This window comes from Anser cygnoides, chromosome 3 (assembly GCF_040182565.1).
Source record: "Anser cygnoides isolate HZ-2024a breed goose chromosome 3, Taihu_goose_T2T_genome, whole genome shotgun sequence".
Taxonomy (NCBI): Eukaryota; Metazoa; Chordata; class Aves; order Anseriformes; family Anatidae; genus Anser; species Anser cygnoides.
Window position 1 is genome coordinate 24528697 of NC_089875.1, and position 27717 is coordinate 24556413.

A 27717-nucleotide genomic window follows, 5' to 3' on the forward strand; every position below is an offset into this window, starting at 1 on the left:
TGACTGAATACAGATGATGCCCTAATATGATTACAGTTAATGGAAATATATCACAGTGCTTAGGCATTCAGGAGATGGGGGGAGGTTGTTTGTTTAGTTTGTTTTGTTTTGTTAAGATCAAAATGTCCTTTATGCTAAGTGAGTTTATGTGACATTTCCAGAGAAATCTCTGTAGTGAGACAGTTTCTTTTGGTATAGAATTAAAATCACTTTACTGGAACTATGTGTACAGCTTCATCAATTTTATTTTTACTGGATGTACAATAGAAAAGATCTTCCTTTAAACAAGTTATTACAGTTAATCTAATAGTACATCATCATCATCACTGTTAATACCAAACTATTTCATGTTCCCTTAGATCCTTCCCTTTTCCTGTGGATGATCTACCTCAAAAGCAGAAATGTTTCCACTGCATTGTGAACACACAGTTTAGTCTACAAATATAAACTTTACTCATGATATTTGTCACCCTTCACTATGGAGGACAGGCAGATAGGTATCCTATTAGGTATCCCTGGCAGATTGAGGACTGACCACAGAGTTGTGGTTATAATTAGAGATTTATTATTACATTTTTTAAAAAAAGGAAATTAACAATCAACATAGTTTGTCATCTATAATTTCCAGCACTCGCATAGCTTAAGGTTGTGTAGAATTTCTGGAATTCTCAGTTAAACAGGCTTTTCAGTCACCTGGACGGATCCTCTGCGGATCAGGTCAAATTCTTATCAATCAGCGCATGATAAAATCATAACCTAGACTCAGGTTACATAAAAAAACATGAGTCATTCACTCAGTCCTCAGAGGAAGAAAATGGCAGTGGAAGCATCCTTGGTCACCAGAGATCATGGGTGTTGCTGTCCAGCAGCAGTTCCAGTTCAAGTCCCACTTAGGACTTGCTGCTGTGTGATTTTATAGACAGTGCTCCCCATGTTGCTACGCTTCCCTGTTCCAGGACAGATATCATCTCCTGGCAACCCAGCACCTGGGTATTGATAATGGTGATGGGCTTAATCACCCTGTCAGTCGGTGCTCCCCATACCATCTTGGTGACTTGGCACTTCGATCTTGATAACACTACTGCCCTTTATCACCAGATAAAGGGACCAGAAAGGGGAAGAGAGAAGGTAGAAGGGGTATGCATTAACAGCCTGCTTACATCTTATGTGTATTTGCTTTATTGTTGGTTATGCTAACCATACCGTCAGGTATCAGGGGCAGGGAGAATCAGTCACAGTGTCACTTTCAGCTTCAATCTTCCAGCTCAGAGAAATGAGAACATTGATGGGCATGAATAATCAATCAAAGGTAAGTGTCTTTCTCAGTTCAATATTTTTTCAACATTCTTGTAAAGGGAATGAGAACTCTGTGCGTGTTTGTATTTAGGTATTAAATGAGCGACAGTTTTAATTATTATTTAATATTTCTATTTAAGAAAATGGGACACAGTCTGTCCAAAATCTCCCCTTGCTTCACCCTTGGATGCATCCTTAAAACTTGGTCTAAATTTGGTGGTGACTCTATGATGAAATGTAAAATGAGGCAATATTGTGATCAGCGATGATCTCAATATAAATGGATAGAAAATTGATTCATGAATTATAATACCATATTGCAGTTGATATTTTGCTGGAGGGAGGAAAAATGGGATGAGGTGGAATATGCTAGCATTTTTATGTCATTGTATCAGGACCCAAAAAGTCAGACAGTGCAGGTTGTGGGAAGATCATATTCAATAAATGTCAATCTCACAGTTGATTGAAATAGCCTATAAGGTTTACAATAACTGAGGAACAAAAAAAAGAAAAGAGGGAAGGAAAAGATGAAAGTACAGGCATCTTTGTCTACTGTTTTGTCCTCTCTTCATAGATATATATGGGAACAACAACCAGTTACATTGGATGTTCTGACCTGGACATCAGGTGCTGATCCAAATGTGGAAATATGACTCCCTAAAGGAAAAGTGGAAGGACCTTACACTGTCTTGCTCCACACCCCCACTGCAATCAAAGTGGAAGGGATGAAATCATGGATTCATTACACCCACATAAAAGCAGAGCCAGCAGAAGAGGAGAAACGAGACATACCATCACAAGAAGGAACAGAGAGAGCTTCATGGCAAGTTGAACCAACCAACTAAGGACTTCAAACTTGTCAATGTGACGTAAGAAAATTAGACCAATGCTGCTAACCACCCCTCAACACACCACAATTAGTTTAACTCCAACCACAATTAGTTTAACTCCAACCCCAGCAGTAAAAAGAGGAATTGACTCCACAAATTTCAGATTTAACACAAATTTCACACAAATTTCCACAAATTTCAGACCAGATGTGGTCAAAATACAGCTCAGCAGTAATTGTTATACAATCACTTGTAGTTTCTTAAATGAGTAGAACTGTTGTTGCAGGTTAATGTTTCAGCAGTCAATTCAGAAGTCCATTCCATTGCCTTGGTGTGACAATCATTACTGATTCACTAAGTCAGACTTATTAATATTAATGTGTTAAAAATAATATTTTATTTGGGTATTAGTGTTTCAGATTAGCAAATAAAGGATTAGTCATCATTTAAATCTTTATGAAAGCCATATATGGTCAAATCAAATATGGATGAGTTAGTTCTTAGCAGACTTTTATTTGCTTTTACAGATTGCCAATGGTGTCTGGCAGTTCAAACAAAATATCTTTCAATTTCTTTAAACATACTTTGTTCTTTTAATTATGTAACAATTTTATGATTAATGAAACACAAGTGGAAAGATATAATTTGTATACACTAAGAGCTCAAGAAAAATGCAAACTGAAGTCTACTGAAGTACTAAAATATGAAAGATACTGGAGTTTTAAACTAGTGAAGATACTGAAGTACAAAATAGTTTTATCTTAAAAAAAATCCAGCTTGGTGAGGGTGTAGTAACATCTCATTAGTTCACCTAAGTACTTGCATTACTCACATCTTCTTGAACGTCCCACAGCTTGAAGCATCTCCCCATGACACAGAACCATACTAAGGAAACTGTTGATAGAAGTTAGTTAAGCCATTTACTGTTGGCTTTACTTGACATTACCATGAGATGTTTTTTTTGCCAAAAAATTTCCTTGCCTGACCTCTTACAGGCTGGTTTTGAGTGCTGCATTGATCAACTTCTGGTCAGAGTTCTCAGAATTTAAAAAAAAAAAAAAATAAAAGATCATTGCACAAATCTCTCTAGACAAAGACATGTTTGCTGCTTACAACTCTCTCTCTTCCATCCCTAACACAACTTACAGCGAGCCTGAAAGCAGGAGAAATAGTGTGCTGTATGTGGAAATCCAAAAATTAGTGCTAGCTTATCAAAAGTATCAAAACAATGCAAAACCAATCTGGTCAAACCCTTCTTTTCTCACAATATATTACAAGGTTACGATAAATAAGCTTCTGAATATAACCATTTATAGACTACTAAAGAGTGAGCACCCTAAAGCACAGGTATAATCACAGCACGTAGCTTGTGACCTGGCTGGTGACTGCCTCATGCAAGCAGAGTGCAAGGGGAGACACCACAGCTGTGGCTTTTTCACTGTTGGGAAGTTCAAGTGAGTCACTGAAAAGCTTATTATCAAAAAAAGAAAAAACAAAACAACACCACCAACTTACACACACATAAATACACAACACACAAGTTTACAACTGATGGCTTAATGCAGTTGACATCTGGGATGTGGATATCGGGGCTGGACAAGCCAACAGGCAGCCGACCCATGAGCCCACAGGCCAGAGCCCACAGTGGCAGCCTAACGGCCCTCCAGGCCCCAACGACCCCCCAGCGGGCAGGACAGGGACACCAGGGGGCTTGGGGCTGCGGCTGCTCCAAGGAGCCCCATGGACCTGGCCCATCCCACCCATCTGCCCGTGGTCAGACCTGACGGCCAGGTTGGTGGTCACAGAGAAGGCGAGCAGGGCCAAGGTGTCGCCTTGAGGCGGATGGGCTGCATGGAGGGGTTTTGTGATACCTAAATTACCAGCTGAACAAAAAGCTGCTGAAGGTTACTAAATCTCTACAGCTTCTTGTTTAAGCAGGGTCTATGGGCCAGCTGTTGGCAGCATTGCCGTGAGGGTGGTCTAATGCTCGTGTGCTTTCTTTGAGCCTGACAGACAGCCCTCTCGGCCTCACCCGGTCTGTGTGGCCTGCTTCTCCCACAGTCCTTGGTGTGGCAAAATATGCTCATGAACAGCTTGCAGTACTACCTTGCAGTAGTTCATTAAGCTCCAGTAACTCTTACATGTGTGACTTTTAAAGGAGTGTTTGGGTGTACAGTCTCTTTCTTCAGCTTCCTGACACCCAGAGGCTTGAGAGGAGCTTGTAGGGCATGCACAGCCGTGCTGGACCAGTAATTCTGACTTTGCAGACCAAGTGGCTGAATCTAAAGCCAAGCAGTTAAGAAAGATTCCCATTTTGTTTCTTGAGCCTATATTGTAAATCAGCTATAAGAAGCCATTAAATAGTTTCCAACTGCAATTACACGAGTGAAATAAGCATCTTTCAACTGCTGAGGGAGATATCTTGTCTCTCCATATCACGGCACCAAGCATGCAGGTTTTCATTTAACTTGTGCCTAAATTTTGACATGCTTGGATACTGAGGTGTCCACAATACAAATAGGGACTCTAACAAATCCTGTGTTTTCCTATGTTTTTTGAAGCAGATACGCATTTTATTAGTTTCTGAACATTTGTTGCTGACAGTTGAAAAGATCACACATTTGGATTGAACGTCAGCTGGATTTCAAGTACTTATATTGCTTGATCAGTTGAGTCCTTAATAAATTATTAACTATACACTATATTTTGACTAATGAATTTTGATCGCAGTGACAAAACAAAAGGTAGATTTTGATTTTGTTTCTGTTGAAGAAACACAAATGGTGTTTTCAATCTTCTTCAGTTTTCTTTCTTTATTAGCTCTTCCATCTTATTATACTTTAAACATTAAAGAAAAGAGTGAAATCAGTGGGTCTTAGTTCTCTCTCTGTTTTCCCCAACAATGTTACACCTCAAGACTATAGGAGGAGCTGGGAGGTGTTTCTGGAAGGGACCCCTAACTGTAGACTCCTAGAAGAGATGTGAGCTATTGCTGTCAGAGGTAGTGATTACTTCTGCATAGCTATTGGTAGTATGGCTGCTTCAGTATCAGTCTTTTTGGCTTTAGCCGTAATGGGTGAAGAGTTTACCACTACTCAGTGGGAGCTTGCCACTTCCACAGCTGAGATAAGTTTGCCTGTGAACTGTACTGATCAACTCTGGTGCACAGTTAGTTCTTGCGTTGGTTTGAAACAGCTGTTCTGCACTAAACGTATTGAGGAACGTAAATGGGGTTTCTGAAAGTTTATTGATTGTGGGGATAATAGCTACTACCTGAATGATACTAAGTGGTAAGAAAACCTTAGCAATTTGTATTCTTGGTGTGTGAATGGTTGTCCTGGGTCTAGTAAGGATCAGTTTGGATAGGTCATGGCCATCATTTGTTTGCAGCTGCCTCAGCAACTAATTCTCAGGTCACAGCACCTCCCTGCTGAAAAGGCTTTAGACTGTTAGAAACTTAGCTTATAAAGTAATACTACAAGAAGCGGCAAAGTGCCACTTCTCATCACTAGCTGATTTTATGTCATTGAAAAAATAGTTACCAAATGTTCAGAAATAGGTTAAACTTCCACATTAGTGTTAGATCAGCATTAGTAAACATCTTCAGCACATGCTTTACTACCTTGCATGTGATCTTTAATTCAGTGAGCATATTGACTTGCTGCTACTGTGTATAGAGTTAGATCTAGAGAAGATTGTGTGGTTTCAGAAGAGATCTCTGCCACTGGGACAAGATAAGTCCTCCTTCCACCAATTTCCTAGTTTTGAGATCCACTAAGTGACTGAGCCGTGATGCATGGGGTGAAGGGTGTATCCCAGAGAAACTGGAGAAGAAAATTGAGTTAAAGTGATCAGCTGAGCTTGCAGCCTCTTAGAACTGAGTTCTAAGGTAATTGTTTTTAATGTGAACTCTGAACTTTCAGTTCCAATGCTGCAGAAGTAAATAAGCACCTGATTTCTAATGGTGCCTGCAGATCTTCTCAAGTGTGAAATTCACTCTGAGGACACAGTGGGGAAACAGTCATTACTGCAAATTTAGTTTAATTGATGTGTTTTTGCTGTTAGGATGAAGGATGCCAACCCCAGATGGAAGGGCAAACCAAAATGCTGAAAGAAAAATTAGTGTCTCGTCTCCGGTTTGAACCAGAGAGGACAGAGGTGCTGCTTATGGTAAAAGGCAGGTATATCGTGTGCGAACCAGCTGGCAGCAGTAAGAAAGACAGCAGTGAGCTGGTGAGAATGGATGTTTGCAGCAATTTTAATATTAAATTAATTTCTACGCAACTGATTTTGTTTTCTAATGCACTTTGGGGGATATTGTGGGTTTTTTTGCAAGACCAAAAAAAGTGGTGTCAACCTAATGAGTAGTCAGGCAACCTTTGCATGGATAACCTTGTTATATATAAGGTAGTCCTAGATTTATAGTATTTTTACATACAGCTTTTTTTTTTTTTTTTTTTTTTCCCTAACCTGGCTTCTGCCTGGGAAAATGTTGTATAAAAACATGTTGATTACATGTTTAATGTCTGTGAAGTCACAGGAGTGAATGTCTTCCTCCTAGAAGCCTTGTAAGTAAAACTTCAGAGACTGTCATTTATTGTGAGGCCTTTTCCTGGAGGGAGGATTTGGTATTGAGTAACAATTAAAATATGGGAATATGGCAGAAAAGTGTTTGTTTTTTTTTTTTTTCCTTAAAAACAATTCTACCAGTGTTGGTGTAATCTGAATTTGTTCATAACTCACTACCCTCTGCCTTTGCAAAGTGGAGTTCAGAGGAAGGCTTTACATTACCAAATTACTCTTACCAAATATGCTACAGTAGTCATCATTTAATATATCTTCTCACTGCAGTAAGCTGTAGCTCTCAAATCCGAAGCAGAGGCATTATATTCTGTCTTATTTTATCCTTTTATCTTTCTTATGCATTTTAAACTCTTTATTCTATTCATTCCTATGAGGTGGAAAAGTTCTATTGTATGATGATAATCTGTATAACTAAATTCAGTCCTCTATGGTTTTTATATGTGAACCCACTACTTCATCTATAAATCCAAGTAAATTAATCTAATTTCCATGATTAATGGAAGTCTGTTCATTTAGTTAGTGTTTGCCTCAAGTGTCCTGCAAAACAATGATTCATCATTCTAAATTTAAAAATTTCTTTTTCTGAAGGTTTTAACTAATTCAGGCTTAGGTTGATGGAAACAGGATTATAAAAACAATGTTACAGTCCATATGAAAATACTATACATTTGTTTTAGTGCTCTGAGCACAATTATTTTTAAGTCATTTATCAAGATTCTTTTTTATAAGTAAATTTTCATGCACATAAAATGCTGTATAATTAAAGTCGGAAATATTTTGTAATGAAAGCCAAGTTAAGCTATCAGGTGGTGCATTTGGAAATGTTTTTCATAGTTTTTAGATAAATCTATTCTTTGGCTTTTTTTTTTTAGTAAAACATGTGATCACCCCCTCTATAATTATTAAAATTAATGCCCTTTGTTCCCAGTCATCTTCAGTAAAGAAGAAATACTCCATTCTTCGCACAGCAGTTTACAGACCAAGCACAGAAAAGAGAAATGCAGCAGAAATAGAAGAGGAAGGCATATGTTTTGGTAAAATGTAGGTAAAATTATTTTTTCTTCATGATAATTTTTTGTTCTTTGCTAGTTAAAACTTGATACTGCATTGGACTTCTACCAAATTATTTGACTCTTTCCCTGTAAATTCTGTGAAACCTGAATTAACACTTCAGCACAAACTTTGTAATTTTGGCTGATTGCAATAGAGTCTGATCTTTTTTACATCAGTGAAAACATGGAGAAGTGTTAGCGAAATCGTTGTAAAAGGAATACAGTCTAGTAACATACTATTTTTGGTTCCAGTAAAATGGGGTAATTATATGCTACAGGAACCTGTGCAAATGTATTCCTATGTACAGTGTTACTGTCACCTGCATAAAAGTACACAAATATGAGTGTATTTCAGATTTAATGGTGGCATCCATAATTTTTAGATTCTGGATGTTTGGGGCTGCATCTTTGCCATGTACCTGTTAATGAATCCGTTGTCCACAAAATTGTCATCTCCCTTTCTGAACCTCCCAATACTGTCCTCCACAGCTGTCTGTGGCAGGAAGCTCTAGAAGTTTGTAATCCCTCATCCTCTAGCACAGATCATCTTTTGGTTTCATTTTCCTTTTGTACTGGTGGTGAGGAAGGAAAATAGTTTTCCAAGGCTGAAGAGACAAATGTTTTCTTACAGGCAAACCTCCATTCCTGAACTTTGTGGATTGGATTAAAACCACACTGGTAATACTTTCAACCTTATGGGAATTCTATCCTTCCTTTAAAAAAAAAAAAGAACTTCAGCTATTGACGAGGTTTTGTGTAATGGAACCTCAGTTTTCAGCAGTCCCGATGCAGGCAGAATGGTGTCTGTCCCAGCTGTTGGGAAGTAACTGACCAGTAAGGAACTACATTCTGGCTAATATCGCCGGCTGCGATGCATGCTGCTTATTGTCTCATTCAGTTAATAGGTGATGTGGGAGAAAGCTGAGAGGAGTCCAAACATGGAAACTGAAGCTGGAAGTATTTCTGGGGAGGGATTAGGGAGTATTAAAGCACAGATTAGGAAATGTCCAGTCTTCATTAGTTTCAGTGCTCACAGTACAACTTTATATTTGTCTAATTTGCCCACATCAAATTCTAAGCTTTGTACATCAATCTTGAGAAAAGCACATACATGCTGCTACCATAATCAAGGTCTGTTAACACAGACTTCTGCCTCATGTTCACATACTGGATCTGAGAATTACTTTTACTTTGCTGTTTATCATTCTTGAGTAAACAGAAGGAATCTTTTCCAAGGTTGCCACTTGCTACCTGAGGTTTCACTTTTTTCTCTTACGCTTCTAAGAGATCCAGTCATCCTTCCAGAAGGCACAGCCCTCAGGAAGAGCTTTGTACATATGACTGGGTTTGGAGGATGTTTTCTGTATAGTGCTGCTGTTTATAAATATCTATGTACATGTGGTTTTCAGAAACAATTTTAAATGTGAAAGTTAGTTTGAAACCTGTATGTACAACTTTCTGTCTGTACACCTGCTGCTTGCATGTCTCTTGGTGTGGACGAAGACTTGTACCAAACCACTGTTGGTTGTGCAAGTAAGCAGGTGTCCTGCTAGGCTGCTTCCTTCGGACTAGGATATATCTTGGACGTTCTTACTGATGTTTTGGTTCTCATTTGCAAGATGCTGACTGAGAGTTTTAAGGAAGAAATCTCTTGGCATTTATGTGGCCCACTTCCACTCTTCAAAACACCAGAGGCCTTAATAGAGAAACATAGAAACTGACTGCACCATCCAGCTCAGTGCAGTCCACCTCTCCACTCCTTTTCTAGATATTCCTGGAAAGGTTCTATAAGGAATTTTTCTCAGCTGGAATTCCAAGAATTCCAGGTCCGAGCAGACATCAGTGTCTCTCAATATGACAGTCCGATGTGGGAGATGAGGACTTACCCGTCTCTTCTGAGCCATCTTGTCTCCTCATCCATATACTCTTGCATGACAGATATGTCTCAGGTATGTGCAACAGAGTGACTGTGCTGTATGGCTGCTAGATCATTGGTAAATTTGGTTAAATACTGTATATGGTTAACTAGATATTAGACTGTTATCAGGTCCTCTCTTATTTTCTCCCATCTTTCCAGAAAGAGGCTGCTGCTATTGTTCTTTCTCATTAGTCCCTGAACTGACGTGCTGATGATTCATGGATTGCTTCAAGGTTCAACATCTCCAGCAGAGCCAATATTGAGCTAAAGTATCTGCTACATCTGGCTAAAATTGCTGGTATATCAGGCAAAGCTGATCTTTTTGTTAAAGACCTGAGATCAGTCTTCAGAAGAACAGGCTGCTATTCATGAGCTACTCACCCCTATGGGCCTGTGAACAAGTACCAGGAGAAGTTACAGAATAAAGTAGACTCATTGAGATGTACTTTTGCTATGCACAGTGCTAACACTGTCCTTCTTTTTAGTATTTTGCATTAAGAAAGTCTGTACTGGACTACTGACTTCAAGACCCGTGCATTGATCTTTTCTGCTCTTGTGGGGAGTGCATATATGGTGTGTAGCTGCTGCTAAAACAAAAAGTTCTTGGCCGTGAATTTTAGACAGTTTCAGCTGCTCTAAGTGATTCTTCCTTGATACCATTGTCACTATAATATAGTCAAGAGCACACTTGAACAAAATAACCCTTTCAGGCTGAATTATAAAGCTTAAACTATTTATGGTATATCCAAACTGAGTTGCACCAACCGTTAACTGAAGCATTGTTATCTTAATTCATTTTTCTACCATTGTTCTGGAGTTTATCTGTGGTTGTTACTGAAGATGTGATTGGTTAAATGAGAACAAGTTGTGCATGAAAACGTTATTCTCTTCATGTTTTCTATTTATTTTTTATTTTGTCTTGACAAATGAAATTAGTTGGAACCTAACAGACTAAAAGTATATCTAAACTGTGTATGCTTTAGTGCATGCAGAGTCTAAGTCACCTGCAAGATGTGTAAGAAGCTGGTGTTGCTGACTCTCCTATGTCCTTATTTTATATTTTAACTTCACACATTTATTTTCCTTTTATTTTCATAAAGTCAATATAGTTGCATGTATTTTTCAGAGCTTACTAGCTTATCTTTGATACAAATTATATTTTAGCTGATTTTTCTATACTGCCTGTATGACTGAATCTTCAGATTTTTTCCTACAATTGAGATTTCCTACAATTTCCTACAATTTAGACACCCAAGAAAACATAAAGAAGAACGAGAATTACCTGCTTGTCAGCCTACGATAGTATCTGAGCACGAGACAATGAAGCTAAAGAGGAATATAACGAAAGTGGCATCCTTAATGTCAAAGAATGAGAATTGGAAAACGATACTTCCCACAAGTTCCGTTTGCAAAGCAGTTCAGCAAGTCTTTGGCACATCACCTTCTTCAGCTGTATATGGTAAAGTACTTAAAATGACAGAAAGTGGAATAATAAAAAATATGATCTTCTTTCCTCATCGCTGTGAATCCACAGGAAGAAACTTGCATAACTTCACTTTTTTCTTTTTTCTTTTTTTTTTTTTTTAAATGATTTAGTGGAGATGCAACACTGACTTTAAGTCAGTATGCCAACTACAAAGTACGTAAGAATATATGTATATTGTACTTTTTAAAAGTTAGTTATCTATTCTATGCTTCTTTTCTGGGTAGATTTATCTGTTTGAAGTTTTTTTAAGTGAGAAGACTATCTAATGGGTCTTTTTTAAAAAATTGTGATGTGAGATTCTCTCTAAAATACAAAATCAAAGTCTTATGTATGGGGAAATAAAACTGCACACACTCTTGCTGTTTGAAAGTCATTGCAAGCTTCAAACTGATTTTAGTGGGTTTCAAGCAACTCTGCAAGCTGGAGTTCTCTTTCCTCATTATTTTTTGCACTATGATTTGTGTAAAAATTGCAGAAAGGATTTTTAAAGGCTCTGAGGACCTTCTTTCCAAAAAGTGGCTGGACACCTCCCTGCTGGTGGGAAGTGGTGAAAGAATTCCTCTTTTTGCTTTGCTTGCACCTGCAGTTTTTGTTTTTCCTACTAATTAACTAACTTTCCCTATTACTACCATCCCTGAGTCTTCTCACATTTCTCCCATTTTCTCCTCAGCCTGCAGGGGAAGGACAATGCACCCCGAGGGTTTAGCTTGATACATATCGCTAATTGTTTCTTATGTGATTTGCTGAGCAGGAGTTCTAAAGGAAATCTTAATTGCTTACTTGTGTATGAAGCTGGGGAAGAAGGGACATAATACTTGGAGGTCTGAACCTGCTTTATTAAAATTAAATGGTCAACTGACAAGTAAATGTGATCTAAGAGGAATGCAAAAGGAATGCTAAATATTTTTTATTTTTTTTCCCCCAGAGAATCACAGAATAAAAGAATGACTGAGGTTGTAAAGAACCTCCGTAGGTCATCTGGTCCAACCTCCCTGCTCATGCAGGACCACCAAATGGATTAAATGGATAAAATTTCAGAATGGATAAAAAGGTTTTCTAGTAATAAACAAGGATAATAAGCCCTTTCTGTAAAACAAATGACAAAAATGAATGTTAGTCTCTCAATCTCATGGAATACACAGGAAATAAGTGTTACATTTATTATGCAACCATTCTGAAGTACCTGATGCCAATTTATACAATTTTTAATGTATTGTCAACAACAAGTGATAGTATCTTGCGTGTGTTTGTGTGTGCATGCCTCTAAAACCATCAGAATGCATTTTGAGAAGTTACAAAAATGTAAACCTGTAGAAGTTCAACTTGAATTAGAAAATGATTGTGCATAGTGATCTGCTTTAAGTGAGTAATATTTTCCTTTTTAATGTGTTGGTTGTAGATAGTAGTAGAAGGACTGAAATGCAAATGTCTGTGTTTGAACCGAGTTGTCATAAAAATATTTGTGAGCAACCAAAAGCTGAAAGATCTCCTAAACAGCCCATGAAAGCAAAACTTTATTCATATGATAAAACAGGTAGGTAGTCATAGCACCATAGGGAAGACTGTGCTCTTAGTTATACATCTACAGCAATTTGTGTCAGATTTATAATGATATACTACTCAACTGCTACTCTTTTTCTTCATCCCTCTCCTGCTTTAGAGTAACAGTACATGTTAGGGGAAAGGCCAACAACTTTGTCTTCCATTTTCACCTTATGATGGTTTGTTTTTCAATACCTGTCTCATACCAAAATTTACTTTCATACATAATTTAAATAATTGTTTTAAAGTTGGTTATATTTTATAGTTAGCTACAATACTTTTTTATTTTAAATAGTTATTTAAATAGTAGGTATGTTTTCCTTCTTATCTTCCAGGATTAGTGTGGGGAAAAATAGATTTTGATCATTATTTCTTCATTAAAAATATCTGTTGCTGAGTCTGAAAACTGGGAGGGACTGATATCACAACTGGATTCTGATTTCTTCTTTTTTTTTTTTCAAACTTTTTTATTAATGAATTTCTTAATAGGGATTTAAAAGCATGGGAACATGTTTTTAGTGTTTTCCAGGATTTCTCAAATTGTTTTCCATAACATTGCTGAGTCTTTTGTTCAACTGGAGTGTTCTCCTCCTATGCAAGACTAAATTGGTCTGGTTTCTAAAGGGACAGTGTGTTTTAATGGATTAAAAAAATATATTTTAAATATTACAATATAAATTATTATTGCTATTCTTTTATTTTTCAACTTTCTTTTTGTTTACTTGAGATTTTCCCAGTTTTCTTTCTTTTTTTTTTTTTTTGTCTCTAGCACTTGAGAAAGCCATTGTGCAGTAATTCATGTTTTTTCTAGTGAGTACTTTGAATTTTGCTGTGTAAATGACACCAACCGTTAGAGTAAAATCACTGGAAAATGAGATCACTTTTAAGTCAATTGAACCACTGTTCTTCAATTACAGCAAAATACATGTGATATATGTAATGGCTCATTATTTTTTGAGAAGGACTTTCTGAGGCATGTTTTCAGCATCTTCCAACATGGTATAAATGCCATTACACCAGTCCTCCGTACTTACAACAGCTTATGCAATAAATCAAAAGACTTTATGTTTAAGGATAAAAAAAATTTCCAATAAAAAATGCCTTTTTTTTTTCTTTTCTTGATGTACCAGAACCAATTGATGATGTTATAATGCATATTTTGAGGCTTCGAGGCAAACTTGGCTGGCAAACGGTGTTACCGTCGTGTGAATGTTTAGCTAGAGAGGCTGATATAGCCAGACTTCAGAAATCTGCACTTATGGTGATTTTCACTTTCCCTTCTCCACATCGTGTAGTTGAACATTCTAGAAATGACATTGGTTACAAATCTAAAATACTTATTTCCTGGAAGTTTTTGCCTCTAAAAATGATGGATTTTCCTTTAGAACCTCTGGATGCATAGCAATCACTGTAAATTAGCACTTATCCAGTCCTTCCCATAGCTGAGGTTTTCTAGCATTAAGCAGAATTGTAACCATTTCTGTCTGTCCTGATCAGACATGCCAAGTACAAAGCCAGTATTCGCTGTGATTAATGCTGGGCAGTCTGATCTTGACGAAGCCAAACAGGACACCTCCTGCATTCTCTTGCTCTTTTGGTGCATTCAAAGACAGACAGATATCTGATTTAGTTGTGATTTTGCATATAAATTTTAATGACAAAAAAAAAAAACGATACAACAAATATATCATGTTTCTTTGAGTATGCAAAATGTTGTGAAATATTTTGGATGCACAATAAAAATAACATCTCTGTCATTTGTCATTTGGGACTTGATTACATATATGGTTACAAAATTTTTAAGAAACATTCCAGTTGTTCACAAAACTAAAATGTCTTCCAGTTGTAATGAAATATTTCCAAAATAACTAGATACCACCAGTATCTATGGTCTTAGATGTAAAAATCTGGAAACTGTTAGGTATTTGTTACTTAAGAGCTTCATGGTGTATTTTAAGCTTAACAATGCTTACCATAGTATTTGTAGATGGAGAAAGATAATATGGAGAAATGTAATTACTGAAAAGTTTGTTGTTTGTATTAAAAAGTTGTAATAGGCTAATAGGGTTACATGAAACTTTTCTCTACAAGAAAGTAATATTTAACTTGCGGTTGGTAGAATTGAAAATTAATCATGTAGAGATAATAGAACTGAGAAACTTGATAATAAAATAGTAGCTTTCTGGTCAATTCAGAGTTGTTACTTTTTAAGCTTATTATTAGAAGATTTGGGTACTTTTAATATTTCTGCTTGTGGTAAAATCTATAGACATATAACTTGTAATCATGAAAAATAAATTATACATCTACATATAATTTCTTCTTTTGACAGAGACCTTTATTGCTAGAAGATAGTGGGGAATATATATATTGTCTTCAAAGAAACAAGAACAATCTTAAAGTTCCCTACAACCCATATGATTTACAGGCTGTGTCTACAAATGCAGCTATGCACAACAAAGAATATTGGACTATTACAGCTTCATTTGTGTCTAAGGTAGTATACTGTACAAAACACAGACAACATGAACTTGGAGATTTCCATAGAAAGAACAATTTGCTCTTCACTTACTGTCATGTCCCATTCCCATTGCAATTGTGTTACCTTCTTCACTAAAGAGTTTACTGGTCCCTCCTAAAGATGAGTCCTCTGCTGGCTTTGAGCATAATGACTCAGTCTTTTGCTCAGGCATTTGTTTGGATCTTGAACCATAGTGTACTATGTGTATCAGAAGACTTAAAGCTTATCTTTAACTTAAAGCTTAGCATCTTTCTAATCCACTAAATATCTGCATTTCCAGGCTTAAGAATGCATGTCAGGGAACAAACACAGCCTGTATTTCACAGAAGGGCATACCCTCTGCTATTGGTTGTATATGGAAATCTCAAATGTTCATGCCTTATCTTTGATTTTTGTGTTCTTTTGTTCGTTGTGTTGCAAATAGTTAAGATCTCAGTGACTTACTGGTTATCATTTCTTCCATCTTATCAATATTTCCTTTAAAAACAAACAAACAAATCCTAAAAACAGCAAACACAAAAAACGAACCCGGAACTTTGTTTTCTACCTCAGAATGAGCTTTCGTGGTTGGTTTAAACCTATGTAAGGCTGCTGAGAGCCTGTCTCTAAGCCACCCTCTACATTGTGTTGGCACTGGCACATAGTCAGTATGTTGATCATCTCACTCAGCTGAAAATGAAGTAAAATACTTTATATGTGTATTTATTTTCTTGCCAGATTAATTTTCAGTCATATTGGAGAGCTAATTATATCACCAGGAGCACATACTACTGATATACCTAATAGAAACACTAAAAACAATACCTTTTAGGAATATGAGCACCACATTGCATTATGTTTCATCAGTTCTTAAATGTTTTTGCAAAGAATGGATTTCTTCCTCAATTTTGAATTCCTTGTTCTCTTTGGTATCAGTAAAGTTTAGCAGTAGTATGATTCTTGCATGGAAGAAGTGATAATTGTGAAATTTGCATAATGTACATAATGGAATTGTTGCTGGATGCTAAACTTTTTTTGATACATGATTTGAATGTCAGACAATTATAGGTATAGCTTAGAAACTGGTGTAATCACTTAGGCTAAAATGAAGGAGATGTGTTTGCTACCAGTGGAGGTACTAAGCTTTTATAAAACCAGTTTGGAAGAAGAGTATAAATGTTGGAACCTGACTTGGAAAAATGGCTGCAACCTTGTTCCTTTGCCTTCAGGATGCCTGCACAAGTACATAAATTTGAAATATGTTCTTGATTTAAATCCAGATTGACTTGTTACAAAAAGTCTATAATAAAAGATCTATTACTTGCTTTGTATAAACCACAGAATGGTTCATTCAAAACAATTTGTTAGTGCTTAGCAGCTAATGTCTATCTCTTATACTCCTGTAATGAAGTTATGTACTCTGTAATGAAGATAATAAGGATTCCTATATAACTGGCATCTGTCCATCGCCAGTTTACTGTATTCTTGACAGTCAGGTTCTACTTCACATTTTGAAAATAAATTATGCTAATTTTCAATTTGTACTTTTTATATCCTTCCACACAGGAAAGAACATTCTCTTTGAACAATTAAATCTATTTGCTTAAAATGTTATTATTTTGGGTATAAGGTGTGGCTATTTGCTTAACATGTTATTAATTTGGATATAAGGTGTGTCTTTCCTACCTGAAAGATATGGCAGAGGTTAAAGTAAAGGTATTTTAGAATTTGTTGCTGAAAAGTGGTATGGTGAGCACCACTAGGTGGATACGGCTTTCCACACTGTATTGAAAATCTTTCCACAAAGCTAATTCTATTTTACTCTTATTCAGTAATGTGTATTTTGCCACCACTGAGGTAATCAGTACTTACATTTTTGGTCTTTGATAGTAAGGATTCAGAAAACACTTGAATTCTTTTAACGGATAGCTGTAAAATGTATCTGTTCATTTTTTTTCCCCTAGTTTCCTGCAAACCGGAACTTAGGAGAAATGGAAGCAACACCAGTACCACAATGGCTGCATGAAAGACATCTGTATTACAGGTTACTTAACTTGAATTTGTTTTCCAATTTCAGGTAAGAGAATAAGAAAAAAATAACTGAAGTTTACCAATTACAGTAATAATTTTCCCTGTCTTTGTATGATAAAATGCCAACTTAATATTGTATTAATTCCTGCATTAGTATTTTCAACAATTACAACATTTAAAGATTACTCAAAATCTTTTTGTTTTCCTATCTAAATCACTAAGGCAACCAGAAGTTGTCTTTTCTGTTTTTGTTTTTGTTTTTGTTTTTGTTTTTGTTTTTGTTTTTGTTTTTGTTTCTTCTTGATTATTTAACCTTAGAAAAAAGTATGAATATTGCTAGTAACATCTTCATATGCACTGTATTTTAAGAGGTGAACTAACTCTCTCATTCTTCTCTTTCACGTTATATAGAATGTATGAAATAGCAAGTACTGTTCACCTTACATAGAATACATCAAAGCAAATTATATAGTGTGAAGTAGAAGAAAATATTTAGTGGTAAAATATTCAAATTCTTCTGGTTGGCTGTTATGGAAACTGATAAAAACATTGCAACTTAAGTTTAACTTCTTGAAAAACTAATATTAAATATCCACTTCTTACATGTTCGTCTCAATATTTTGCCTTTATTTTATTTATGCGGGATATATTTTTTGTGATTTAATTTTGGCTTTCATCTAGACAATTAAGTGATTCAGTTTGTTTTGTTTTGTTTGACTCTGCATCTTATATAGGATTTGTGTGAAGTTTTTTGTGTATGCAACAGTCACTGCAATGACAGCATCACAAATTTCACACCTGTTTTGAAACTGCCTTTTATGTTTGTGTCACATTTGACATTTAAAAATTAACCAAAGTAGTCATGGCAGTAATCATTTCATTACATATATATCAACTGGCAAATCAAGGATTGTTACGATGGGAATATTTAGAAGACTGATAAGAAGATTTAAAACCTGTCCACCAAGGGAAGCTGAAACTATAGTGAATATGTCCTGCCTCTTCTCCTACCACAAGCCAAATGGGGATCCTGCCCATTTACAAAATGTCCTGCATGTCTGGGCACTTGCCCTCTCCTTCTGGGCTAGGTGCTGCAAGATTTTAATGTGTTCTTTCCCCACTAAAATCCCACAGGCTGCAGCAGGCTCATTGTCCTGTAGCTTGTCTCATAACGACATAAGTACTGTTAACGAGCTGTAGTGACAGCAGGTGTGACAGTCTGTAAACTTCACATACATAAATAATTATTTCTCTTGCTTCTAGAATGAAGAAATTCTTTCTGCTCTGGAAAATCAATGCGAGAAGAAGTAAGACAAACAAGAGCAAGTCAGTTTGAATGTAGGTTTTACATGTGAAAAGAATTAAAGTATCTTCTGATGTACACTTGTGGAGAATAGTCAGACTTCTTAGTGTCACTGATAAACACCAGCCTTGGACAAAGGGGGGAGCTGAGCAGCTTGATTTCACTTCTCTTGTACAAACTTTGTGGATGGAGGTCCACAAGCCTGATGTGAGAGGTTGCCAAAGAAGGGAGTCATTTAGTGTTAGCATTAGTTAGATGAAGTGAGAGAAAAGTTAGGAAAAAGAAGAGTGAGGGAAGAAAGAAGAAATTGGAAAGGTAGAAGAGGCAGTCAATGGGCTGTGGTCTTTCTTCTCCACCAATTCAGGGATGCCTTCGTGATAAGCTCTGCACCTTCACTTTTGGGTGAGGAATACCTAGGATAGCCTTTTGCTAGCACTATTATCATTTGTTAGCACTACTGCAGTAAGTGTATTTATCAATGGCAACTCCAAATCTGTTATATCTGTTGCCTTATCATATACTTCCAACTTTGTGAAACTGTCTCAGTGAAAGGCCTTAGCAGGGCTCTGAAACAGGCAAATGTTTGACCACCCTTTAACATGACAACTCTTCATCGATTTATCCTATTTTCCTTAAATATTTTATGAAGCAACAAAGAATATTATAAAATGCTAGATTACCTATTGGTAGCAGCATCACAGACTTACTCTAATAAATTTTTAATGAAACTTTTATCTTGCTGTGAAGGAGCCTAGAATTTTAATATGGAAAAACCTGAGCTTTAATGTGATATTTGTACAAGCACAGTAGGGTTCTCATCCATGATAGCGATTTTCAACTACAGATGGGATGAAAATAACAATTTTTTTTGTTTTGTTTATGTTTTTCTATTGTGAAATGAGAGTGGTTACACTGAATCCAGGCTGAATATGGAGTGAATAATGGATTCAGTCTGTATATTAAAGTGAGTGAACAAAATCCTGTCACATTTCACCTTTTCTCATTAAAGCGTTCCTTACTGAAAACACTTCTTTACTGCGGGGGTGACAAAGCACTGGAACAGGTTGCCCAGAAAGTCTGTGGAGTCTCCTTCTTTGGAGATATTAAAAACCTGCCTGGATGCGATCCTGTGCAACGTGCTCTAGGTGACCCTGCATAAATGATCTCCAGAGGTCCCTTCCAAAATAAACCATTCTGTGCTTTTCTAATTCTGCGATACTGTGATACTGATGTGTAAATAATATTTGTATTGTATAGGTTTGATGATGAAAAAGACATTATTAACTTTTCACAAGAAATTTGTTTTCCCCTTTTTATGAAAATGTATCCTATAGTCAGGATTATTCTTACAGATCTTTAATTAGCCCTTGTGTTAGAAAGAGCCTTCTAAGTGATTAGCATTGTGCTAAGAGCATATGGATTAGGTCTTTCTCTTGTACCTAGGGGCAAGGACCTGTGAAAAGCTTATGTCCATTCTCTTCCATTTGAACAGCCAAACAGAAAAGGCATAGATTGTCAAGTAGTTCTGTGTCAAATTTTAAAGTTACTGAAACAAGAAAGGTATTAAGAGTAAATAGGGGGGTTAAAAGCATAAAATCTGAAAGCTGTCGTTTATGAAACTAATCATTAAAATAATATATGATGAGTCAACTTCTGAAAAAAAAATCATTTTCTCTATGCTTTGCATTAGTCAGAGATAAGTTTGTTAATTCATACATTAATGCTGACTTGTAACACTTTCCCTAAAAGAATAATTTTTGTAGGTAGCAAGTTCATCAACATTCAGTTGGTGCACTTTAAATGATCTAACAATGGAATATTCTTAGTATGTTTTTTTTTTCAAAATCAGATTTGTACAATTCAAATGAGATGTCTTTTGAAACGTTTTTATATTCTGAAATCATACAACCTTAAGCAGTAACCTGTTTATTACTTAGAAAGTGGTCAATGCTCTCAAAACTTCAGCATTTGAGTAAATTTGTGGGTGAGCTAGTCCCATAAACAAAGATGGTGAAAGAGTGTAGTCCCTACAGAGTCCATATATTTGATGTGTTGAATTTTGGGTTTTGTTTTATTCCTCTGTACATTGCTGCTCACATAAAGGTATTGGTCCTTCATATAGGTAGCCTAGAGCAGGCGATTTTTGCAAAAGGAAATCACAGAAGGACTTCTAAAGCTATGTTGGCTATTCAGCCTGTTTATGTAATGGGTTGTTCCTGTTTAAGGTTTCTGTTGATTTAGCTCCTTACATGTTAAGAAAAGCAATTTAGAAGTTATTTTTCTGGGTTTGTTCTAATCCTTTATATTTCTTCAATGCAATGTCGAAGCAAAGCTCTTTGAAGATTATTCATGCAGTTAATAACTTTGGTTATGCTGTTCAGTAAGGTAAAGCTCCAAATGTAGATAGTGAAACAAAAACACACTTAGAATCATTAAAGTTGGAAGAGACCTTCAGGATCAGCTGGTCCAACCATCACCCTACTACCAATATCACCCACTAAACCTTCCTTTCAGGTAGTTGTAGAGAGCAATGAGGTCTCCCCTGAGCCTCCTCTTCTCCAGACCAAACAACCCCAGTTCCCTCAGCCACTCCTCACAGGACTTGTGTTCCAGGCCCCTCACCAGCTTCGTAGCCCTTCTCTGGACACGAGTTGCATACTGGCTATCCTTTCTGTTTTCTGCACAAAGGTGCTCACATTGCTTCATGCAGTTCAAACAACAAAACAAACCGAAAACAAAACAAAAAACACCAAAGAGTGGCTATGTTTTGATGTAGAAACCATTAGGTTTCAGTACGTGAATAATCATTTTGATTTAGTATTTTTCTTATAGTTGGTTTTAAGAAAAGAATGTGACAGTAGGTTTATAGTATGTTTAAAATAAACTATTAGGGACTTCTGGAAAAGCAGACATTATTCATTTATTTTGTTTATGTATCAATATATGTTTAAATGCATACATTTTCTTTAGAATTTTTAGTAATTCTTTTTCAGGTCAGATTATACCATTTTCACAATATTGTCATCGATCAATCTTTACTCATCCTGCAGTTATCTCATAGTGCAGTTTTCTGGAAGAGACGATGTAGAAGGGTGAAAACATTATTTAAAATCGTGATCTGTTTGGGTAATACTTCTTGTACTAGACCTATGATACCAAAACAATGTATGTATCACAAGACTAAGAAATGTGACTTAAGTGGCAACTGTAGAAGAATAATTTCAGAAAGTCTATATTTAAGCCCCAGAAGTGTGTGCACTGTTATATAAAACAAAGCAATGTCTGTCTGGAAAAGTTATCATTATAATAACAAAACACTGGGGGGCAACACTGAGGGTAAAGTAATACTGAATATTTTTTAGGCAGGATTTGAGATAGTTTAAAATGATTGTTCAGCATAACAAGTTGAATGTATGTAAGAAAATACAATTTTCTGCTCTTTGCAATGGTATGTCTTTTTGATAACGCTATTTTTCACAGCTGCAGTAATTTAGAGTGTTTAAGTAATTGCTTGAAATTGGGCTGCTTATTCCTTCTCATCTTACACGAGTGCGCCTGCTTTGAGAACATTGCAATTCCAAGTATGTTAAAGTAATCCTTTCCTCACCAAAATCCTAACGATTCTCAGTAAAAAAGTGATTTCAGTTAAGAGTTAGGCACTTTTATTGTACAGAATAAAACTCACGTGTTTTTTTTTCTTCCAATGTTAAATCTGCATGTGTTGAGTTGAGCCTCTGTTTCTTAGTAGCTCAATGTCACAAATATCCTACAGCACACGGTTTATATCCTTATTTTAACATGGTTGCTAATGGTAAAATTGCAAATATCAAAATCAACAATACGAAAGGAAACATCTTCAGAAGATTTCAAGACTGTTCTAGATAGGTATGGAAATGAAAAGGAATAAGTTGTAGGAACAGTTACTGAAAAATACACCATATGAAAAAAAAGTCAGAAACTTCAACTATTAGGAAGACTGCTTTCCATATTTTGAAGAGTTGTTTAATTTGACACTTTTTTTTATGAATAATAAAATTGCAGAAGTTAATGCACGTATCTTTGAATTGAGTAGACTTATAGCTGGTAAGACCTAAACACTGATGGAGATAAATGAGAATATCTTACATGATCATAGAATCATAGAATATCCTGAGTTGGAAGGGACCCACAAGGATCATTGAGTCCAACTCCTGGCTCCACACAGGACCATCTGAAAAACAAACCGTATTTTTGAGAGTGTTGTCCAAGTGCTGCTTGAACTCCAGCAGGCTTAGTGCTTCCCTCAGTCTCCCCTTATTCTCTTCTTCTCTAGGCTAAACAAGCCAAGTGAATTTAGCCATTCCTCATATGTCTTGCCTTCTAGACCCTTCTCCATCTTTGTAGCCCACCTTTGGATGCTCTCTAATAGTTTTGTGTCCTTCATATATAGTTTGTGACGCCCAAAACTGTACACAGTATTCAATGTGAGGCCACACACAGCAGGACAATTTGTCCCTTTACTGGCTATCAGTGCTGTGCCTGATGCACCCCCAGATACTGTAGGACCTTCTGTCTGCCAGGGCACACTGTTGACTTGTATTCAACTTGCTGTCAGCCAAAACACACAGAGTCCTTTCTGCGGGTCTGCTCCCCAGCCCCTTGTTCCTCAGTCTGTAAATATATCCAGGGATGTTCCCTCCCTGTTGCTCTTGTAAAACTTCATGTGGTTAGTGACTGCCCGGCCCTCTAATTTGTCAAGATCGCTCTCTGCTGAAACTGGTTGTATTCCATATTTAAAATTCAGTGGTACTTTGAAATCAAGATCTTCTTCTTGACAATGATGTCACTAGATGTTTAAAATCAAATGCCTGTTTGGCATTCTGAACTGCATTTTATATAAATCAGTTATGTCTTGAAGGGATATGTGCCATAGCCTGTATGCACGTTCATAAAGTGGTTATGCATGTGTCTTTTCTGTCAAGACTTTTTATCAGGATACTCTGTGGTGGGCAGACTGATGTTTCACTACCCTTTTTCCTGAATACAAACTTTTTTAGTTTTCAAGTAGTGATAGACCATTTCATGTCTACGTTCTTCTAATGATTCAGCCACCCATGGTTCCACCCATGTCTTCTTTAAATATTACCTCATTTCTGAGCTGTCTAGCATAGATACAGATTTCAGAACCAGCTGCCTTGTAGAACTGTTTAGGGGCTTATTTTTGGAATCATCCGTCATCCACTTTTGCTTAAAGATGATATGCCCAGTAACTTTAGTGTTTGAAGTCCATAGTCTACATTTCCTACTCTTCTTCAAAGGTCTCTTTGAACGGCATCCCTTCCTTCTTTGGTGTCAACTGTACCACTCAGCTTGGTGTCATCTGCAAACTTGCTGAGGGTGCACTCAACCCCATTGTCTTTGTCTTTGATGAAGATATTGAAAAGCACTGGTCCCAGGACAGACCCCAGAGGGACACCATTCGTCACCAAACTCTACCTGGACAAGAACCACAAACCACTACTCTCTGGGTGTGGACATCGGGCCAATTCCTTATCCAGCGGATGGTCCACTCATCATATCCATCTCTCTCCAATTTGGAGATCAGGATGTCATGTGGGACCGTGTTAAAAGCCTTACAGAAATCCAGGTAGATGACATCAGTCAGTCTTCCCTTGTCGACTGATGCAGTGACTCCGTCACAGAAGGCCATCAGATTGGTCAGGCAGGATTTACCCTTGGTGAAGCCATGCTGGCTGTCCTGGATCACCCCCTTGTCCTGCATGTGCCTTAGCATAAATCATTAAGAGATTTTACTGAGTGCTCTTATGAAATTATTTTCCGCCCTTTAGGACTTGAGCAGCACTTATATTGATGCAGGCTTGAAGCATGTGTGGTATCCAATGACTTCGGCTACACTGAGATACAAATCTTTGTAGGCTCAAAATCTTATACAATATAAAGAAAACAACCAGACAACTGAGTGGTAAATTAGCTGTTACTCTTCTCATTGCAAACCTCAAATTTACATTAAATTGCTTCAGGGGAATAATATAATAGCCTTACTGCATTTTAAAAAGAGCTGTTTTTTCAAAAATATGAATGCTCCTTTTCAGATATAATCTTCTGTTTGAAATGGCTGTTTTTTTTTATGAAGACTTTTTATGAAATGTGAGTAAAACATAATGTGCAACTTGACAGTTTTAGGTATTTTTGAAATATTCTTATGGTATTAGCCACATACATTTTGTTTACATACAGGACAGTGAGAAGAGTGATTATTGCTTCCAGTAATTGGCCAACTCATGTAGAGAAATTTAGATAGTTTCACAATCAAATTTTGTGTCCATATCAGATCAATACCTCATTATATTCTTAGCAGCGATTCCTTGAATGTACATACCTGGGTTAATGAACAGCTATTGACAATTTCAAATTTTAGTAGCTTTTCAGTAGAATTCAACAAACAACAAACAACAAAACAACAAACAACAAAATTGGGTTTAACTTTGCTTTATTCATTTACATAAAAACTGCTTGCTTCTGGCGTCATTATGTTCTCCTTAAATTTCTGCCAAAGTTACATGAAATTAATAACCAATTAAAGGAGCGGGCAGCTGTATTTTTGGGCACTAGAGACACCTTTTTGAGCTACTACTATAACCTACAATCCTCTTTTTCAGGCATATTAGAAACCTTACACACAGAGAATACATTTGAGACACTGAGATCTTTTCAAAATTATAGGTAGATATGCTTCTACCTGTAGAATGGACTCCAAGATCTTCTCTTGCCTGTTCTACCTTTTACAGGTTTTGAGAATGGTTGCTTCCTTTCCATCAGTGAAGATAATGTTAAAATTGCTCATTTTGAAATCTCAGATATACTTGATTTAGAATCTTGATTACAGTGGACAGCTCCACTTTTGTCCTTTTTTCAGCTTCACTGAGATGCTGTGCCCAAAGTTAAGAAAATATGTTATAAAACTTACACTTTTACTACTAGTAAAAATAAGAAGTTCAGAAGAAAACATCTATTTTATAGACTTTGTCTGAATCCAGTAAGAAGCTTTTATAGACAATAGAGGAAGCAAGTTGCTGGAAAAGCAACTGAATTTAAGACTTGGGTTCTCTTGCCAAACAGGAAATCCAGCAGAAGGGTTTAATTTGTTTTTTAAGCTTTTTCTGACAGTTATATTTTTTTAAATTAAAAATCCTTGAACTGTTAAAATGCAGGCTTTTGCTTTTCTTGGAGACAAATACAGCATCTGTATTTTATGATATATCTCTCAGGACATGACATTCAATTAAAAATAGCTTTAGAAAAACATGTTTTTCTGTGCAAGAAGCAATACAAAGGCATGTTTTTCTTTACAAGCAGCATTATAAAATCATGTTTTTCTGTACCTATTTTGAGCTATCAAATAGGTGATTGGTATAATAGAAATTTTTAGTAACAGGGAATGATGTGTATCTTACTTGCAATACCCAAAAGAATGCTGCCACACAGATTCTGCACTAAGCAATGCAGTCATTCAAGGACCTCTTTCTATGTTGCAGGTCCTGTCCAGCTTTCTCTTTACTGTGTTATGATGCTGTAATTTGACTTTTTTCTCTATACAAAAAGCAATCTACTGTGCCCTAAGGAACAATTAAAAGTTGTAGAAAAGAAGTAGCATGATTAAAGCTAGGTCTCTGCCAATCTCTTCTTCCAATTATTCATTGAAAATGAGGAGTAAATATTAATGCAGTGGCTTTAAGTAACTGATGTCTAAGTGGTTACTTGTGTTTATTCATTGTCCTTTTGGAATCTTTAACATGAAGCATTTACTTCAAAAAATGCAGCCTTTTCTGTGTGTCAGAAGGATGTTCTAAAGAATCTGCAGAAAGCTGGAGTTGCAGGACAGAGTAAAGTATAGGGTAAATAACAAATTCCTTCCAACCAAGGTGATCAGGAGTTGCCTTGCATTTTTAAGACTGGGCTACCACGGCATTAGTTTTTAGGGAAGTTCCTGCTGTTGCAGTGAACTCTTATCACTGAAGGATGAAGATAAGCCATGTGTTAATTAACATTAAATTAGTGCCATTAAAATAAGTGAAGCTTAGTTACTTCATTGAATTTCTTAATGATATGTTCCATGGTATGTATGGTCTCAGCACTCTTCAGAGTAACTTTAGCTTGTCATTTTTTATACTGGCTTATGAAGTCCCTTTCCTATCATTTGAGAGTATCTTCAGGTTTTCTACCATCTTGTTCCAAATTTCCCAAAAGACAAAAATGTTACATGATTGTTTTTGATCAACTATCTGACCTCCATTATTTGATTAATGGTTGAGTAAAAACTATATTTTTTTAGTAGTTTTATCTATGATATCTGGTAATTTCAGTTGTGTCAGTTCAGTTTTCATTCAAGACTCTCTTGATACTCTCGATTTTTAAGGACTGTAAAGTGTGCTGGAAGATTGCAAAGGTGAAGACCAGATGTGGTTGAATGACATTCTGTAGACCCTATATCACCACATATCTTAATTCTAGTCATATACCAGGTGCACTAGAACTCCTGGAGCTCTGGTTGTATTTTCCCATTAATTACAAGCTCATAGAAGTTTCAAGATTGGATGTTTCATCTGGGAAAGTAATCCTTTTTAAGCTGAACACTACTTTAATATCGTAGCCCATGGGATATATGTATCATACATACAGAACAAATACTTTCAAAATGAAGGCAAAGTAATTGACCAGAAATTTATTCAAGATGGTGAGATCTTTGCACATTCTACCTTCTGTCCCACAGCCTATTTTCAATCTGATTTTCAATGAGAGTTTATAAAACCTGGGATTCTGAGGTTAGGAAAAAACAAAACAAAACAAAAACAGATATCACTGGGACCAACACCAAAAGGCAACCACCAAGAAAACAACAAAAACAACAAAAAACAACCTTAAACTGGTAAAGACCATGTAAAAAGCTGTAATGCGTATCAGTTCATGGCAGGCAAATATTTGAAAATGATAATAAACTGTTTAAATTATTGATTTTTCTCTGTTTCATTCATTTCAGGGAAAAAAAATATTCTGGAAAAACATTCTGACAAGTTGCAGTCACTATTAGGAAAACTTTGTGTATTTGCATTTACTTGGGCACCTGGAGGTGTTTTGAGAGGAGAGGATGATTATGAAGAAGATTCACTGATCAGCA

The 27717-nt window shown here is 36.3% G+C and overlaps 1 protein-coding gene across 4 annotated transcripts; it reads left to right on the plus strand.

Moving 5' to 3' along the window:
* Nucleotides 1–885: 885 nt before the first annotated feature.
* DNAH14 (dynein axonemal heavy chain 14) lies at nucleotides 886–27717 on the plus strand. Of its 4 annotated transcripts, none has more exons than XM_048057703.2 (10): nucleotides 886–1309; nucleotides 1871–2165; nucleotides 6192–6359; nucleotides 7639–7751; nucleotides 10928–11139; nucleotides 12566–12700; nucleotides 13839–13969; nucleotides 15041–15205; nucleotides 17173–17285; nucleotides 18503–19416. In XM_048057703.2, the coding sequence occupies exons 3-10, from the start codon at nucleotides 6213–6215 to the stop codon at nucleotides 18573–18575; spliced, it is 1089 nt and encodes a 362-aa protein (XP_047913660.1). In that variant the 5' UTR covers nucleotides 886–1309; nucleotides 1871–2165; nucleotides 6192–6212; the 3' UTR covers nucleotides 18576–19416. The 4 variants fall into 4 exon arrangements, with proteins under 4 accessions (XP_047913660.1, XP_047913659.1, XP_013029395.2 ...); XM_013173941.3 differs by lacking the exons at nucleotides 886–1309; nucleotides 1871–2165 and adding exons at nucleotides 3637–3917; nucleotides 27580–27717 and having other exon boundaries at nucleotides 18503–18577; XM_048057702.2 differs by having other exon boundaries at nucleotides 886–2165.